This window comes from Haliotis rubra, unplaced genomic scaffold, assembly GCF_003918875.1.
Source record: "Haliotis rubra isolate DU_JTF1 unplaced genomic scaffold, ASM391887v1 Scf430, whole genome shotgun sequence".
Lineage (NCBI taxonomy): Eukaryota > Metazoa > Mollusca > Gastropoda > Lepetellida > Haliotidae > Haliotis > Haliotis rubra.
The window spans coordinates 804,942-824,217 of record NW_025767114.1 but is presented as its reverse complement, the minus strand read 5'-3'; the positions used below and the strand labels follow the sequence as shown (position 1 = coordinate 824,217).

The 19,276-nt window shown below is 41.6% G+C and overlaps 1 protein-coding gene across 1 annotated transcript in view; it reads right to left on the bottom strand.

Moving 5' to 3' along the window:
• Nucleotides 1-19,276, bottom strand: part of LOC124289042 (prolow-density lipoprotein receptor-related protein 1-like) — a 35,251-nt gene that overhangs the window by 9,066 nt on the left and 6,909 nt on the right. Inside the window, exons 5-13 of the mRNA XM_046725635.1 lie at nt 18,606-18,716; nt 17,879-17,992; nt 16,231-16,383; nt 11,586-11,699; nt 10,442-10,558; nt 9,431-9,550; nt 8,820-8,930; nt 8,160-8,273; nt 6,827-6,975 (exon numbers count right to left, since the gene is read on the bottom strand). Coding sequence (XP_046581591.1) covers nt 6,827-6,975; nt 8,160-8,273; nt 8,820-8,930; nt 9,431-9,550; nt 10,442-10,558; nt 11,586-11,699; nt 16,231-16,383; nt 17,879-17,992; nt 18,606-18,716 — 1,103 coding nt within the window. The remainder of the gene's footprint in view (nt 1-6,826; nt 6,976-8,159; nt 8,274-8,819; nt 8,931-9,430; nt 9,551-10,441; nt 10,559-11,585; nt 11,700-16,230; nt 16,384-17,878; nt 17,993-18,605; nt 18,717-19,276) is intronic.

The following is a 19,276-nucleotide window of genomic DNA, read 5'->3' as shown; positions in this document are numbered from 1 at the left end:
AGTTTGACTTGAAGCACGTGGCATGCTTAGTCCTGAATAATCTCCTGCTATCTCAGTCAGGCAAAAAAGGATTTTCAATACAGATGATGATCAGTTGTTTGTGTGTTTCTTGTTTAACGCCGCACTCAGCAATATACCACCCGATCCCGTCAGTCGCCTCTTACGACAAGCATGGGTTAATTCACACAAACGTACAATCGCGAACCACTGTTGATCAGCTAAAAATACATGAAACGTGAAACTGAATAAGGGCGTGAAAACTCATTCCCAAGGCATCGTATACTGTTACATATTTACGTTTTGACTTCAAAATGGATAGTCTACGAAAGACAAAATCAACCATCGTGTCTGGTATATTTCCTTTTCTTCGGTTTACAGTTTTTGTACACACCAAAGACGAGCTTAGACTTAGCCATGCAACACATAGTTTTTGTAAACACCAAAGACGAGCTTAGACTTAGCCATGCAACACATAATAGAGATAAGCTAGTCATTCAGATCTCTAAAACTGTTCACACGGAAAAGACGAATCACAACACCCCATATTATTCAAAAGAAAGTATAGGTTGGCAAGAGTCATTTTTCTTTAACAATGTGATCCATAATGAAGAGTGTTTATTCTGACAGTCAGTATCGACTATAGGGAGAGACAAATAACATATCCGAAACGCAATAGAACTAAAGGTGCCATGTTGTGCAACTGACTGGTGCCATGCTGTATGAGACTAACGTCGGTATGGCCGAAATGGGGGCTACACAAGTCGAAATTGCCAGAAGGTTCATGTGTACGCTGCTGACGGTATCCAGGCTTCTGCGACTATACCGGCAGACAGGAAGGACTGAATACAGGCCCATAACGGGAAGACCAGCAAATAAGGATCATCCACCTTCGAAACAGATTCAGTCGCCGATGGCAACGGCTGCAGCAGCACTGGGACAGCCCACGTACAGTGCTACGTACAGTTGGACTTCGTGCTGCCGTCCCTTCCGGGGAATGTTTTCGACAGTGCAGCATGGACGCCTGAGATTGCGATGGGCTAGGCGAGTTCGAGTCTGGCATGTTGAGGCAGTGGCGCCAAGTGCTGTTGTTACAGAATGGTGGCAGACAACGGGTTTATAGCCGTAGAGGTGAACGACTAGCTCCTGTGTGCATTCAACAGGTCCAGCCTTTCGGCGGAGGTGGCACCATGGTGTGGGGAGCTATTTGTGGGGAAAGGAAAACTGATCTTGTAGTTGTGCAGGGAACTTATACGCCATGCAGTACAGAGACCAGGTGTGCTCCCATTCATACAAAACCATCCACTGGAAACAGTGTTTCAAAAGATCAATGCCAGGCCACATACAATAGGACTGGCACAGAACTTTCTCAACCGCCACAACAGTCATGTCCTTCCCTGGCCTACCCACTTACCTGATATGAACGCGATAGAGCATCTATCGGACCATCTTATGAGACAGATAGAGTGAGTGAGTTTAGTTTTACGCCGCACTCAGCAATATTCCAGCTATATGACGGTGGTCCGTAAATAATCGAGTCTGGACCAGACAATCCAGTGATGAACAGCATGAACATCGATCTACGCAATTGGGATACGATGACATGTGTCAACCCAGTCAGCGAGCCTGACCACCCAATCCCGTTAGTCGCTTCTTACGACAAGCATGGTTTACTGAAGATCAATTCTAACCCTGACCTTCACGGATCGAGACAGATAAGAAGTCGTCCACAACCCACTGACAATAAACAAGAACTGGGGCGAGCCCTGAGGGTGGAGTGGCAAAGGATTCCAGCATACGTCAACAGACGTCTGACGTCATCGATGAAACGACGCATCACAGCATGCATTGAGGCACGTGTGGGTCATACCCATTACTGAGTAATGTAAGTAAATGTAAGTAAATTTGCACATGTGTAAATGTACATACCTGTGTAATAGTAAATTTACTTTGCGTTCACATTGAAGTAAACTTGAAAGTGTTAATAATAAATGTGTTAAATTGTCTCTTTTTTCTCTGACCTTCAACAGAGAAAGGTGTTCTATTATCGCTGGCGCTTAAGGAGGCAAACACAGTATCATCTGCTCTTGTAAGTCTGTCATAAGATAGACCTCTGTGGAAGAAAGAAAGACAGTCTGTTTGGTAGAACAACATGAATAAATATATTGACGACAAAGACTGGTACGATTATTTTCGAATGAACTGCAGTATTACTTAAAAGATAGTTACAAAGCTGTTCGCCGACCTTTGGATGTACAAATGAATAATATACTTGATGGCTTCAACTTCAGAATATAGAACTGTGGGAAGTTTGGTGTTGGGAAGTCCACTGTTTGTAAATACAATCATGAAGTTTGTCAGACCATATGTGATGTTTTGCGCCCTAAATGAAGATCTGAAAGAGGTGATTTGCATATGTGTATATTTTGCTATGCGTACACATGGCACAATTTACTCACAGTGCAAATTTGCACATGTGTAAATATACTTTTGCACCTGGTCCTGACCACATGTAAATTTGCTCCTAGTGTATATTTACATACGTGAGTAAATGCGTTCACATGACACATTTACACACGTATGTATAATTTGCTCATGTGTGCATATATACATACGAGTGCAAACAGGTGCATCATTACATGTGAATCGGGCTAAAATGTATCAATATGTAACCACAGCAAAGGAACGTATCCAAACCTCAATTTAACATACTATCTGAACACACTGGCCATCAAGGAATAATTATATGGCAAATCTAAACGCCAAAAAGAACGAAAAACTGTTAATAATAAAAGGCGAATGTGGTAAAAAATGATGTAAACAAGTCATTTTCAAGATTCCTAAAACAATCACATAAGTATTGTCATAGCGTTTTATCCAGGACAGCTATCGTCCAAATATTTCAAAAGACCAAAAACTATGTAGCCAAGCCACGTGTGACTTCATTGTAATATTTGTATGGCGCTAATCTGCATTCGTAATCCTTATCACTTCCGCTTTGTACATTGACTGGTCAGCCAACCCGTACCACTCTGCATCTGAATAAACCTTGGAACTTTAGCAACTCTGATGTCACCATAAACCTAAATTCATCTATTTTATTTTAAGGCAAATATAAATACCGTGAGACAGCACGTTCTCAGTATCAATAACCGAGCACAATGTCAATATGTGGTGTAGCCTCCCTTCAGAAAAGTTTCGATTATCTGCCGAAACAAATTCCATGGCACTGCGTTATAAGATATTGGTAACAATAATTATCATATGAATGGATCGCATAAGGTTCTATGAAAGGATCACTGGAAATCAATGTTGACACCAGGTGTCTGTGAAAGGGTAAGCGTAACATCCCCAACAATCTGTTCATCTCACTTTTTATCACATGAACACTGGTCGGAAAGTACAACTGAGTTCAGGACTTTCTCAAATGGTCTTACTGACAGAGTTTTCAAAATATAACATGAAAGGTTGTATACTTCCTTTTGGCAGAGGACTTAGTATAACGAGCACAGAACATCCACAATCCTGTCCCTGCGCCATGGGTCCCTATCATGTATTTTTTATGTATTTTTAAGGAGGACAGTCCTGTTGCTTCATTTCATTCTAGAGCGAACAATTAGAGCTTTGTAGGACGTAATCCCGTTAGGGGAAACGTAAATTTTAAGACTGATACACATCATATGATTATACCTAACGGAAACAGATTGTAATCGTACAAGATGAAACTTTGCATTACTTGATTCGAACTTGCTGGATGCCTATAATCTTTGACATCACAAGTGTGGTTACTGCGTCCCTTCATTGGCTGAGAGGTTCTCTACGCATCTACTGGGGCCCTGGCAGGACCATTTGGAAATGTCTGTCTTCTGGCGCATTAGGTTTTGAAGGGTACTTGTCGGGTTTTTACAAATCATAGCTTAAAATATGTTTACAGAACATACCTCAGACTGTCTTACTCATTTTCCTGGTACACATACCACATTTCATAGCAAATACCATATTTCATACAAAGCATACTGTTAATACCTCGCTTGATAACATGGTTAGAACCTACACCAAAGCATTGCTTTCATTATAATGAAGTTATAATAACCCTCGAAAACTAAAACTGCTAGAGGTTTTGGACGGCACGATGAAAAGCAACCTGCATAAAACCGCTCACATCAAATCTATTTCTTGTTTCTCATCACTTTTTTAAAATGGGTAGGTAGGGCGGATTTTCTTTATTTTTATTATTTTCTGATTTTCTATACAGTGTTAGTCGAAAACTTAGAATGCCGGAAGCGGAGACGGATTTCGGAAGTCTTTATACACGCATGTCGACTTTATACACAAAAATTTACCAGTGCAAAAAATAAAATGCAAATTAAGGTTGGGCGGTAATGAGAAACACGAAATTAATTTTATATGGCCTAACCTTTGAACAAAAAAATAATATTTAGACTTATATTTCTAAGTAAAACCTGATATGCATAGTATTGATAAAGCTACCATAGCATTACCAGAGGAATGGAAAGGCAGTTCATAATGAAGAGCGGGACTTCCTCTCTTCTACTTTGGACGATTACCCTAAACCCTGGTTATCTCTGATGGAACACGTCCACTAATGTCACTTATTGCAGTTACGGCCATATAGCTGGAATACTGCTGAATGCGGCGTCAAACTAAACTCACTCACTATTGCAGTTGGCCTCATCTGTGACGTCGCCATTACACCTACAGGAGTCCTCGACGCAGATGCCGTCAGATACACCATGGAACTTATACTTCTGTGTTCCTGTTACAGCCGGTACGTGTACATTATTTTATGTCTTGAATTTATTTAGCACTTCCCTTTTCGCACGTTTTTCAAGGATAAAGGGTGAAAAGGCTAAAATAAGCATAATAATTCCGAATGTCTGCAATCATTGCATTGATGGCAGTATGATGGTTGAACGAAAGATCATGTGCAATTCGCGATTTATGAATATATCTTCCTTTACGTTCAAAATATTGAAAAAAAATATTTCGGCTAGATGTTTAACAAATTAAGTTGTGCACAAGAAATAATATTCTTAATTCTAAAAGTATATTCTGAAAACGAAAAATAAAGATTATTCCTTTTAAGAAGGGCACTGTTGTTAACCGCCAAAACTATGGAAGGAAAACCATTTGTTTTGACGTTTGGGTAAAATACATAATCACTCAAGTCATAAAGTACCACTTTCCCTAAGCCATATTAAGTATCCTTTACATTACCTAGAAGAAACGATAAGTGGAAACATTTCGACATATAGATATGATGTTAGAATGTTTTTTTACCCGAGAATTGTCAAAAAGATCCTCTTCACTGAATCTGACAGCCTAACGGTAGTCGATATAGCTTTTGTAAAATAGGATTGCTTTCTGAATCTCCTGTAGGTACACGAACCGCTAAAACGGCGGGGTGATAGAGGTGCGGACAAACAGGTGCCCTTGGTATGGCATTTCTTGTTTTATCTATGAAAAAAGATAAACCTGTCGGTATTTGGCGAAATGCCTTTCTTTCTTTAAGAAACAGGTTCAAGTACATCTTTATGTAAAGTGTCTTGAATGGTTAGGTTTGGACACTTGACGGAGTATCTCAGTCATATCCAATATATTCACACTGAAAATGGTTGGCACAATATCCAATAACTATTCCAACATGTATGACTGTATTCAACCGAAAGTGACACGAAATACGAGATGGGTGTACCGAGGCACTCGAGGCTATCTAGACAAATTCCTCTATGAGTGTAATACTTGTTGAATAATTGTTAGATCACTTCAATCGGTGTTCACGTGTCAAAGGGCGCCCTTACAGGGTCACATGGCAACTCTCAAATCCATAGCCTCGTGGTGCCAGCTCGACAAGTATACTTCCTCAGCCAGTCACTGACAGAGGACAGGAGTAGGTACAGACAGGTTATGAGGTCTCTTGACATGTTGCCAGGGTGGCGTGTTATGTGTTTATATACGGATTCATTTTTAAACGGACTACAGAGGTGCGTGAAACACTATACAGGAAATACGCCAGGGTTCCGTCAGACAAACCTTTGTCAGTTACTTTTGCAAACACCACAGAAGTATTAACACTGGACAACACATCATGTCATCTAAGACCTGAAGTAGTGGTACAGAGTTGTCTCTGGGTAACCAGTGATCGAGAACTCGAATCACAATGATTTTATGAATTGTCAGCACCAATGTTGTGCCTGTTGTTTTCTCCAAAGTGATAAACACCTGCGACACCTTCACCATCAAGCTATCACGGTTAGCTTTGGGTATCAAGCCTGGCAGTTGCGTTATGTTAAGGTCTTTCTTTGACCAACAGTCTGTCTAATTGTATACAGGATACAGCACCAGGTTGTCAGCACCACACAGAGTCGGTGGTTTTCATCTGAGACACCCCAGGCTTTCCTCCACCATTTAGGCTGGAGAAGCCCCATATTTGCTGATCAACAACAAAATCGATTGAATTTCTAAGTTATCGCGCTGTAAGAAAAGTTTACCGAACCATGAGATTTTTTTAATGGGTACGCGTATTGCACGTGGCAGTTGACTTTGATCGTAGCTCGTGTATATCTAAAATGGGGGTTAAAACATAGATATTGCAATACTTTTTTATGTGTATAGAGGTGCAGAGCTGCTTCCCTTAGTCTTTTCTGATCCCAGTATCTCATGATGATGATTCTTGCATTGTTAGCACCATACAGGAGTCCGCAGTTTTCATCTAAAACACCTCAAGCTTTCCTCCACCATGTCACGTTCACCAATGTATATCACAATACAGGCACTATTGTTGTGTTAAGGTGTTTATTTAACCAACAGTCTGTCCAGGTGCACACAGGTTACAGTACTTCCTACAGTAGTGCGCACCGTCTACATCATCCAGACAGATGGGATTGTGAGTCTCGTTCATCAGGGCACAGTCACGGCCAATCAGCACGTCCCGACATTCGTTTGGAGAAACGGTTCCTGTAACGATATGAATCTTATACAAGACTTGGATACAGTCTTTTCACTTCATACACGGGAGGAAATTTACCAGCTAATGGGTTATTTTTGCAGACATTTATAGATGATATGTATCCATTTGGTCAATGAATATCACACCGAGGGACTTCGACTCTGAGGCCATATAACATGTAAACATTTTCAGATCAAGAGAGAATAAACATGAGATTTAACAAATACAAAACCTCAACGCCGGAGTGAGTGATTGTAGTTTTACGCCGCTTTTAGCAATATTCCAGCAATATCACGGTGGGGGACACCAGGAACGGACTTCACACATAGTATCCATGTGGGGAATCGAACCCGGGTCTATGGCGTAACGAGCGAATGCTTCAACCACTAGGCTACCCCACCGCCCCTTTAACGCCAGAGACAAGTATCGATTAGCAACGACTTTTGAACAGGGTGTAAAAGGTAAAATTGCAGTCACAATTGGGTGATTGAAAATTTTCTGAATCGATCACTGAATATTGAATATCAGCGATGACAGCAGATGTTTATGGAAATGGAAACCACGTCTTGTCCTATTAGACAAGCCGAATCTTCTATTTACCGTGCAAGCATGTCCAAAAACTTCTGGTAAATAGGTAGACTAAAATCATTATGCATAATTTTACTTGAGGAAAATATGCATATAACATATTCTGATACAAAATATAGCCTTTATCACTTACTCTAAAATCCTCCTTAGGAATATTTTTGAATGAACACACATACACGTGAATTTAGACATGGTCAAGGACCCTTCAGTGCAACCTCAACTGATTGTCAAGCAAAAAGTCAATTTCTCTTGTCAGTTATACATACACGTATAGAGTCTCGTTTTCAAGTAATTGACTCGTAAACCATAATCTAGTTTGGTCTATAGCGTGGAACTAACTCTCTGTCTCTCTAAACAAACACCTTGAGTGCCTCTTTTCAGGTAAAATGCAGAAAGATGTCTAAAAGGTGAATTTTCATATACAATTCAGAAACATTGTGACATTCTAAAGTTCCTAGAAATGTGACATTAAACTAACATTTTTCATCCAAAAGGACATGTGGACGCTGGTGGAGACTTCAGTCTCTAAAGGTTTCTGTTGACAGGTTGTTTAAAAATAGAACATGATATCATATTTTAGCAGTAAAAGGTGCAACCCGCCTACCGCAACTGCCCCTCTCGTCGGAGAAGTCGTCACAGTCATTGTCGCCGTCGCACACCCAGCTCTTCTGGATGCATCTGCCGTTGGCGCAAGTGAACTGGGAGGTACTGCAGGGACCTGGAACACATTGAAGATGTTTAACGTCCGGGGACAATACTACTGACTACTGAACTCAAAGACCACCCACAGTTTGAAGGTTTTTCGTTGCAATAGCCACCAGCCTTAACTTCGGTGACCTTGCAAGTACCTGGAACACATTGAAGACGTTCAGCGTCTACACTACACTACTGAATACTGAACCACCCAGAGAAGAAATGTTGATTCAATTCAATCAAACGTCCTAGATTTGTTTTCTCTTTTACGCCTCAGATATTTTTCCAAATATACGATGGTGGCCTGTAAATAATCGAGTCTGGAACAGATAATCTATTGATCGATATTGGAAGCAACGATCCGAGGTCAGGGTTCGATGACAACGCTATAAACCAAGTCACTTAGACTGACCACCCGACCCAGCTAAACCATTTCTATCGAATCTAATACAACCACCATGTTTTACTTTGTTCCTTTGCATCCACACACGGGAAACTTGCCAAGACTGGCAGTTAATGTGAAGTGGGCCGGGTTTCTGACAACACTGTTGTCTTAACAGAGAAGACCTACCGCAGTTGTGTTCATCTGAGCCGTCGCTGCAGTCGTCGTCGCCATCACACTTGTAGTTCAAGTCAGTACACAAACCGGAAGTACATCGGAATTGGTCGTCCATGCATGAGGCTGAAGCCAAGATGTAGTGTGTACTCAGGAATACCTCTGTGTGTGTGTGTGTGTGTGTGTGTGTGTGTGTGTGTGTGTGTGTGTGTGTGTGTGTGTGTGTGTGTGTGTGTGTGTGTGTGTGTGTGTGTGTTTCTCTCTCTCTCTCTGTGGAAAGTTACTGGGTCCATTCATTAGGTCTTAAGTCGTAACTACTAGGCGCCGTGGATAAACAACAGGTCATTGATTCCTGTAAGTTTTACTTTTTTTATGAAATACAGTATATATATATTGGTTTTGGATAGCATGGTTAATATAAACATGTTTTAACCCCTAAAATTTCTTTTAGAGGCATATTTATAATAATATGAAATACATACGCAACTAAGTGAGATCTATGAAAGGTAAACGGCAAATATACATCTTCTCAAAGTGAAATGAATGATATTCTTGTTATACAAATACCCCGCGCCCTGGTTGTGTGTGGTGTAGAAACATGTCCACCATGAGCGTTGCATACTTACTGCAGTTAACCTCATCTGAACCGTCGGTGCAGTCCTTGTCGCCATCGCAGTAATACGTGTCCTCGACGCAGATGCCGTCATTCACACAGTGGAACTCATGCGGGTCACACTTCTGTGCTCCTGTGACATCAAACATGTGTATATTTGTGTGTTTATTATGTGAACTTCCCTTCCAGCACATTTACATACCATCAAACTACATCCAAAGGATGAAAAATGAACGATTCAGGTCATCTCTGCGCTAAACAAATGGTTGCATGAATGTCCCTTGATAGACAAGTCAAAGGATAATGTGTTTGCGACTGTGTCGTCGGTGGTGCAGGATACGCTCCCCTTTCCACGAACACCGGGTGCCATCACAATATGAAAGTGATGCATCAGCACTTGCACAAAGATGAAGATTTCAAAAAAATTTACTGTCTATGTTAAGATCCTAGAGAAAGACCAGATACAACAGAAGACTACAAAGTACAAATGGTCCAATGCTACTCAGGTTAAACCTAAGATCCAGTTGACAGGTCAAGGAATGAGCAAATGTTGCTCACTGCCGCAGATAGCAACACTTCCTGCGTACTACACAAGACAAGCCATAGGGCCCGTTAGTAGGTCACATCACTTCGCGAGACACAACGGACACTTGGTCCGGTCTAGTAAACTCATATTTGACGGTCGCGCAACCAGAACTGGTTCTTGAATTACGCTTGTCACCAGAAATCTGATACTGGAAGTAAGCTGGGACCGTCTTCCATATCGCAAGTTGGCGCGCGCAAAGGGAGCCGGGTACCGGAAGTAGCACCTTGCGAGACTTACAGGCCCTATTCGTTGGTAACAGGAGCAACGATACGATCCCTCGGATGGCCAGAAAGTCCATCAGCCAGGTCATATACCCGGGCCTCATTCTGTCGGTTCTTACTTCAAGCATTGGGACATCATTGATATTAGTTTTTATGAAAACATCACTATCTTGTTTCGATTCCAGGAGGTGTCAATCAAATTGTTGTTACCACTTACCACAGTCGCTCTCGTCGGAGCCGTCGCCACAGTCGTCATCGCCGTCACAGAAATACTCGTGTGTGATACACTTGCCCGAGTTGCACTTGAACTGATGGCTTCCGGAACAGTCAGTGGCTACAAAAGTTGGCGAGGATGAAGTGAGTTCAAGAATACACGGGGATTACAATGAAAATCATCTGACCATAGATAAGTATGCAATTTCCCCGTAGTCACAGACAGACAAAAGACCATCTGTACATACTAAATATTGGACAGTATGTAAATGATAGACACTGCAAATTGCTTTGAAAAATATAGAACAGCGTCAAAATTATCAAGTTCTTCAAAGTGTTTTCTTTTGTCAATATTTCCTTAGTTATTCTCTGTGGATGAATTCCATGGGTAGAATTAACACCAAGATACTCGTCCTCGCACAAAATAATGAATGAGTTCCAGATTATTCAGCCCGTCAAATAATTGAGTCATTGTTTGGTTTCAGTGCTATGAGAGGGTGCCCCTGCATCTGGTACAACCGTTCTAGCCTTCCAATATCAAATCTCTGAAGCTTTTTTTTTTGCTGAGAAAACAATACGATGAATACTCAATAACATGCCCAAATAGAAGAATTGTGTTTCAGTGTTCAACTAATAACTCACATTCAAGCAGAGCAAATCCAAATGACATTACAGTCCAACACGACATTGGTGTCTATGAGGACGACTCCTACAGGCTCTCAGATGTAATAACTATGTTTCCTTGTTATTGTCACGATCTGTTATGTTCCTTGTTATTGTCTAATTTCATCGTCCCGTGGCAAATCACAGTGTTTCAGATTCCTGAACCTGAAACATTTCTTTCATCGTTATTATGTTTAACATTGTTATATTTGGGAGGATTACACTTTCTCAGTAAAGTACAGATTCTAGTACTATTGTTGGGTTGAGTCCCATCCGGGATTCGAACCCACACTCTCAGAGTCAGATACCTAACCGCCAGCACACAAAGTCAGCCATCTTGCCCCCTCAGCCAACACGGTTAAACATACACTAAGAAAAAGGAGTTACTGCACATCATCCCACGTCCCAGGTGCATAACCCTACGGACGATGGATGGACATCCCCCTATGCTACGTTCTGGTGAGAGTACAGATGTGAACAGGTACCGCAGTTAATCTCATCGGATCCGTCGACGCAGTCGTCCTCGGTGTCGCACGTGTAGTCTTTGTCCACACAGTCGCCGTTACGGCACTTAAACTCACGGTCTGAACACCCGGTGTCTTGAACAAACAGGGGAATAGGAGTGAGGGTGGGTAAACTGAAATAACTAAAAACACTATATGAGATATTTGTACTGTGTTTTTGAATCCGCATCTATATAGTCATCCAGATTATCCAAACAGCAACTTCGGCATAGTTTCCGGTATATTGTTCTGATGTACCCCGCCGTCATATTGATGGAATATTGCTAAAAATCGGCGTTAAACTAAACTCACTCACTCACTCACTCCGATAGATTGTTGCTAGCCCTGTTGAACAGATCAAAAGATGGTTGAAGCTCGGTTGCTTACAGCCGTTCATGATGCTACTGATCACAGTAGCCGTGAAGATCCTTGTTAGAAGTGATCTTCAGAAACCTCTAACGGGTTGTCAGCTTCAGGCTCGCTGACGTGGTCGTTGCATGTGAGTGTATACTAATTGATAGATAGATGCTCATGTTATTTGTTATCTCATGCTCATGATATTGTTATTTTCAAACTGCAGTCATTAGCTGGGATATTGCGGAGTTCGGCGTTAAAAACCAAACTGATTACGACACATCCACTCACGCAACCACACCTCTTCCAACCTCACTTTCTCAATATTGTTTAACAATTTTATAATTTGTTGGTGCAAAAGATTGTGGTAGCCGGTCATTTAAACAAACTACTTAGCAAATTGTAGATTTATAAATCAATTCTTTGAGAAAGATTAAAAATATAGTGGACTGACAAAAAACATAATATGACTCGAGGTGTAAACTATCACTTGTGTACAAGGCATGATGGATATTCTAAACAATCCTGACTTCTGTCAACTATAACGATGTGTTTTGACGCTTGAACAAAAACAACCACACAAGTTATTTAATACCAGTGTTCTCCAAGCCCGACACAGTAGTCATTTACATTCCCCTAAAGAAACAAAAATTGAAACATTTTTAACACATAGATATATTTTGTTTTTCCCAAAGAATTGTCAATACTCACTGTCAAAGACGAAGGCCCTGGCAAGGCCTAAGCATACTAAAATGACGGCAACTTTGTACATGACTCCTGATCTTCCAAGATAAACGAAATGATTCGAATGTGTCCAATTATTCCAATATAGTGGCCCAAGGTCCGAATCTTTGATTGAGCCTCAACAAGAAGGATTCCCGACGTATTGGGTTTGAGTGTCACCACGGTGAACCTCTTTGTCGAGTCCCAGCAATTAATACGACACCCGCCTATACAGCTGCGGTTAAAAAGGGATTGCGTTCTGAATTTCTTATAGGTAGTAGGTTCATCTGATTGGTTGGCACGTGATAGCGGTGAGGGTAAACAGGTGCTCTTGGCATGGTATTTCTTGGCTTATCTTTGGAGAAAAAATCATCTGTCGATCTTTTGCTTCGATATCTTTCGTCTTTTTTCCAAAAATATTTAACGCTGTTTTGATGAAACGAATGTGGGATGTTGTTTTGAACAAGTAACATCGTATCTCAGTCACTTCATTGTCACAATGGTTCTGGGACAGTGGGAGAGACATTTTCACATAACTATACAACTATGAATCACTGTAGTATACCAAATATAGCACGAAACGAGAAACGGGTGCATTGGGGCGCTCACTCGACATATTCCGCTTCAGACGTAATACTTGTTAGACAATGGATTATGCTCCGTTCGGTCATCACGTGACAAAGGGCACCTCAGAGGACAAAGATGAGTATGGCCACGTATGGGTGGACTTTGTGCATACAGGTTTTCTCTCGTCGGGTTCACACTGGAGGCCTCTTTCATGGATAACGTGCTATGTGCTTCGTCTTCGTCAAACGTGGGAGTTAAACAGTTAGACAAGAAACCAACATCCCAATGGGCACCAATAGTGCTCATCTCCTTGCCGAGCTTCTTTTTGTCCGAATTCTGACAAAAACCAAAACAAGGTAATCTAGCAAGAAGTTTAACTTTAATTTCAGGTGTATCTAGGATGTGTTGTTGTTCAATAACAATCAGATAGTTAATCAGTTAATCCCTTCCACTGATTTACCCACCTGAACTTGAAACAAATGAGACCGGCGTCATCGCTTCGTGCGTTTCATATTTAGATCTATGCATGAAGATTCACAGTCAGGGGCGTACTACCATTATAAAAAAAGCCTGAGCATACACATGATTGTTGCTAAAAAGGTTGGGCAAGTCTTCAATACTATCTAAAAAAAGCTTTGCAGCCTATCGGGCCTACACGAAAGATTTTTGCTTGCTAGGCGCCTGACAGTGACAAAAACGTCTCCTAAAGGCTGTGTGACAAAAGAGATGACGTCAAGTTGTGTCTTCAACCATCCAACAGTCAACTTCCCTTCAATGTCCAGCAATAACGCAACAGCTTCAGCGTTTGCTGGTTACGTTTCACAGCTTTTGATGCACAGTCGGACATGTATTAAAATGTATTTATATAACGCACATATCCACGCAACTAGTACAAGCTGAAGGCGCTGGGGTGTGCCCATGATCAACAGATGTCCTTTTTTTCATTCTTTTTTTAACCAAGTCAACATCCTGGGGAGTATTCAAATTATGTTAGGCGCAGCGAGTTATCACACAGCCTCATCCTACCCATTTGCGGCTGGGTGAACTGGGACACATTGTCACAGTAATTTGTCCAATGAATATGCACGTTACTATGCCTGCAACTAGGTGTCTGCACGTGTTCGTGTGTCCCCCCATCTGGTCACCTACCATTGGATGAGTGGGTTCTTTCAAGTGCACAGGGTTGTTTACTGCACACTAGGGGTTGTGACAACACTGAAAGAACCTGCAAGTAATGTTAGCTCTTCTATCAAGGTTTAAGAGAGCGCCGCTTGACTTGAGCTATTCGATCAGACCGCCTCCGTGGTGTAGTGGTTAGAGCGTCCGCCCGGAGAGCGGAAGGTCGCTGGTTCGATCCCCGACCGCGTCATACCAAAAGACGTTAAAATATGATACTTGTTGGTCGCTGCCTGGCGCTCGGCATTAATGGGTACAACAAGGACTGGTTGGCTCGGAGTCAGTATAATGTGTCTGAGTGGGGTATTTATGCTTCACTGCGGCATGGTATCTCAGTGGGCTATAGCTAGCACTATAAAACCAGCTTAAGTCTGGGCTAGTACAAGCAGCCGCACATACACATACACACGCATGCACGTCGTCATATGAGCGAAATATTCTCAAGTACGACGTAAAACCCAATTTCATCTCACCTCACCTGTTCGATCAAGGTTACAACATTCAAGGCATTCAAAAAGATGTATGGTATATCTGCGAAGGACATTTTAACTTTTGACGGATCATACGATGACAAAAGTTATGTCTGATGCAATTCCCCATCTTGACTTGTACCATGTCCCAAGGTTTTTTCAGGTGAGCAATTGACTAGCCTTTGCGTTTGTTTACGACGTGTCCCAACGGTGGGACAGGATACGTTCATTTCGGGAACACCTGCTATCGTTATTATTAGATATTACAATAACAGGCTCATGATGTAATCGTAATTGCACCATCGACTCTTCTTTTAGCAGAGATTTCTTACGGATGTGGAAAGTGTCTTGTCGCTTTTATTTATCAACGGTTTCAATCCTGGGACATCCGGCGGCCCGGTGTATGGACAACTGAGTTGTGTGGCGCACTATGCAGGAAGTACAAGACAACTACAAGATGTTAGTAATCTTTGGCCAACAACCATTGGTCAGACTTCCAATACGTAGCCACAATATTCATGTAAGTGTGACGCTCCTTCAGTTTTTACTCTTAAAGGTTGAACGTCAGAAAAAACGCATAGTCTGCTGACATGGCTAGTACACCGACCAACGGCATACCTGTACACACAGGCGGTGAGCCAAGCATGCTGGGGAATTCCAAATATAACTAGTACTTTTGTTCTATGCTTGCAATGAACGTTTTGGTGTTGAATTTTGAACAATTAAAAATAGTGTTTGATTAACCACATTATTGTGGGAATCTGCCCGTACAGGTAAAAACCTGTTTTGGTATAACTTCTTTCAGTGGCATTTCGATGCTTGATAACGGTGTTAGCATCTACACCGAAACCCCTGTTCTATTTTGGTATATTTAACCTTTACCTTAACAGCATATTTCTATTTGATTTTAAGAACATCCCGTATATTTGACTTCATCGATCACTGTAAAATAGTTTAAGTTTATAGAATTATTTCATATTTATTGTTTTTTTACTGTATTCTGCTTAAGGTATGGATATGGACATATGAAAGGCTTCATAAATCATCGCATCAATTCTGGTGTATTTGCTGAGTCCTTGGCAGCTGTTTTTTGTTTTGAACACATCAGGTTCTGTGTTGAAGAGAGGTGGTGCCCTCAGTCTTCTCAAAATCCTGTGATCGTGAATTTCGAATCCCAGTTTCGCCCAAAATAATGATTTTCTTGCTTTGTTAGTCCGTGGTTTGGACAAACACGCAAACATCGTGGACACTTGGGACTTTCCTCCACCATTAAGCAGCCATGGTCAGCCTTGAGGATCAAATTAAGCAGTAGCGTTGTGTCAATGTGTTTATTTAACCAACAGTCTGTCCAGCTGCACACAGGTTGCAGTACTTCCTGCAGTAGTGGAAGCCTTCTTCCTCGTCCAGACAGATGGGGTTGTGAGTCTCGTTCATCAGGGCACAGTCACGGCCAATCAGCACGTCCCGACATTCGTTTGGACCAACGGTTCCTGTAACGATAAATAGACAACTCTCATTCTCATTTGATATCAGCTATACTGCACTCTGTATGGCTTCGGTCAAATACCATAGACATTAGTCATTACACATCTTACGAGTATGAGTGAGTATGGTTTTATGCCGTTTTTAGCAACATTCCAGTAATATCACAGCGGGGGACACCAGAAATGAGCTTCACACATTGTACCCATGTGGGGAATCGAACCCGGGTCTTCGGCGTGACAAACGAAGGTTTTAACCACTAGGCTAACCCGCCGCCCCTCTTATACGAGTATGAATGTTGTATATAATTTATTACCGTCGTTTAATATGTATGTAATACTATATTAATAACCTTTTCGTTCTCTGGGAACATTTTGTTAAAAGAATACAGGTGCGTGCCCAAATATGGGAATAGTTTTTTTTCTTTGCATACACATTAAAATATGTTCCTGCGTATGTATATGAAATTATGACAGTTATGACGCTTAGCGGGTTTTTTAGAATCCTCCGAACCGATTGTAATTCAAATGCATAGTGTGCGCAAAACCGACGTATGAAAACGAATAGGTCAAATAACGCCACGCTTTGAATCTCGAACCAATACTGCACCATGACTCCGTTACTTAACCATCAGCTGAATTTACAAATTCCCCTTTAGGTTTGGGAAAGGAACAGGGAAGTCAGTGTGTTCGCCAAAGAATTTCTGTTAGTTGTACGACCATAGAGTGGAGAAGTATAAATAACCTCCACCAGTCAGCTCTGACACTTGCAACAGCTTGAAACAATGGACAGTCACCATTAAAGTGAGTGAGTGAGTGAGTATGGTTTTACGCCGCTTTTAGCAATATTGCAGCAATATCACGACTGGGGACACCAGAATTGGGCTTCACACGTTGTACCCATATGGGGAATCGAACCCAGATCTTCAGCGTGACAAGCGGACGCTGAACCATTAGGCTACCCCCACTGCCCCAGTCACCATTAGAATAAGAACAGACAACCGTAATTTACACACAGCGTTTTCACAAGAAATCATCACGAAATGTTGCTGTTCACATTTCGGAAACAGTACCACAAATCTTGCCTCGATGCCACATCCTCCGCAACAAACGGTACTAAATCTAGGCATCTTCAAATGCTGACTTCCGCTTTTGAGTGTGACTTTGTGTTATAAATGGATATTTGTAAACTTTGCCTCGTCGCTATATGGTTGGAATAATGACGATGCGACGATAAGCTCACTCCACTATCATTCCGGATTTATGATATTTATTAAGGGTAACTTTCAGCAACAATACGGTCTTTCTGGGTGCCTCTGATCGAATTAATTTGCAAATGCCATCTGACATATTATACGATATCGAGATTTTGTAAAAAATGTGACGGCAAACGTCTTTTAAACCAGATGGAAGATGATCACATAACCATATCGATATAGCTATCAAACTCAAATGTTCCTGTTCAAAGTTAACGTAAACCGAACGTCCATAGAAGTACTCTTACCACAACTGCCCCTCTCGTCGGAGAAGTCGTCACAGTCATTGTCGCCGTCGCACACCCAGCTCTTCTGAATACATCTGCCGTTGGCGCACGTGAATTGGGAGGTACTGCAGGAACCTGGAACACATTGAAGACGACAACCATCAGGGGCCTAAACGCAGGTCTGCTGTTTGTCTGTTGTATACTCAACAATATTCCAGCTATATGGAGGCGGTCTGTAAATTACTGCGTCTGGACCAGACAATCCAGTGATCAACATCATGAGCATCGATCTCGCACCTGGGATACGATGACATGTGTCAACCAAGTCTACGAGCCTGACCACCCGATCCCTTTAGTCGTCTCTCACGACAAGCATGGGTTGCCGATGACCAATTCTAACCCGGATCTCCACAGGCCGATTCAACGCGAGAATCATGTTGACACGATTTTCTGGATCGAAGTGCTTCCATTTAAAGGAGAACTTCGTTCTTTGGTGTACGCATATTTTCAGTCATGATCCGATGCTGTAAAGGGGCCCTTTGTGACACTTTTGAATGTTAACTGCTAGGGTGATTTCAAACCACGCAATCAGACCAGACAAAAATAGATTTTACGTAAACGAGTTGAATTTGTACTCAATTTTGCTTAAACTAGCACGTAACATTAGCATACGTCACGTGTAAAAGTAGGAAATGCCGTTTGTTACAGGGCTGTTTCAAAACCTGTAGTCTTAACAAAGAAGACCTACCGCAGTTATGTTCATCTGAGCTGTCGCTGCAGTCGTCGTCGCCGTCACACTTCCACTGCGCGTCAATACACAGACCGGAAGTACACCGGAACTGGTCGTCCATGCATGAAGCTGAAATCAAGAGTGTGTAGGTCAGTTAGTGCATCCATTCATTCATTCATTCATTCATTCTGCAGGTCTGTATGTCACTACTGGAGAACGCCCGATCCACCATGCAGAAATATGCGCTATATATTCGATAGGGCCATCCTGAATTTTCAGTTTGCTTCAAATCATAAATTCCATTGTTTGTCTTAAAGAATATGTCTGACTTGTTTACCGAATACCTACATAATATTTCATGAAAAGGATCCCAGTCCGAAAAGTAACAAGCCAAAACATGTGAGCTAGGCGCTATTCTACCCCCAACCATGACTCCCAACTTCAGGGTTTCAACAATTAATAATGATTATTCAGTAATACAAGATCTGTATCAAACATGGCCATGCACCCTTTCTATAAACAGAGAAGCCATTACCCAATTCTGGAAACAATCCATTAAATGATTGTTATTGCTAAGTTATTCAACAAATTTGATGTGTTTTTTTCCCGAGTTCAAGAAATGTCACTAGTGGTATTGATTAACGATGAATAAAAAATATCAAAATATAATTTTGCCCCGAATCTCTCCG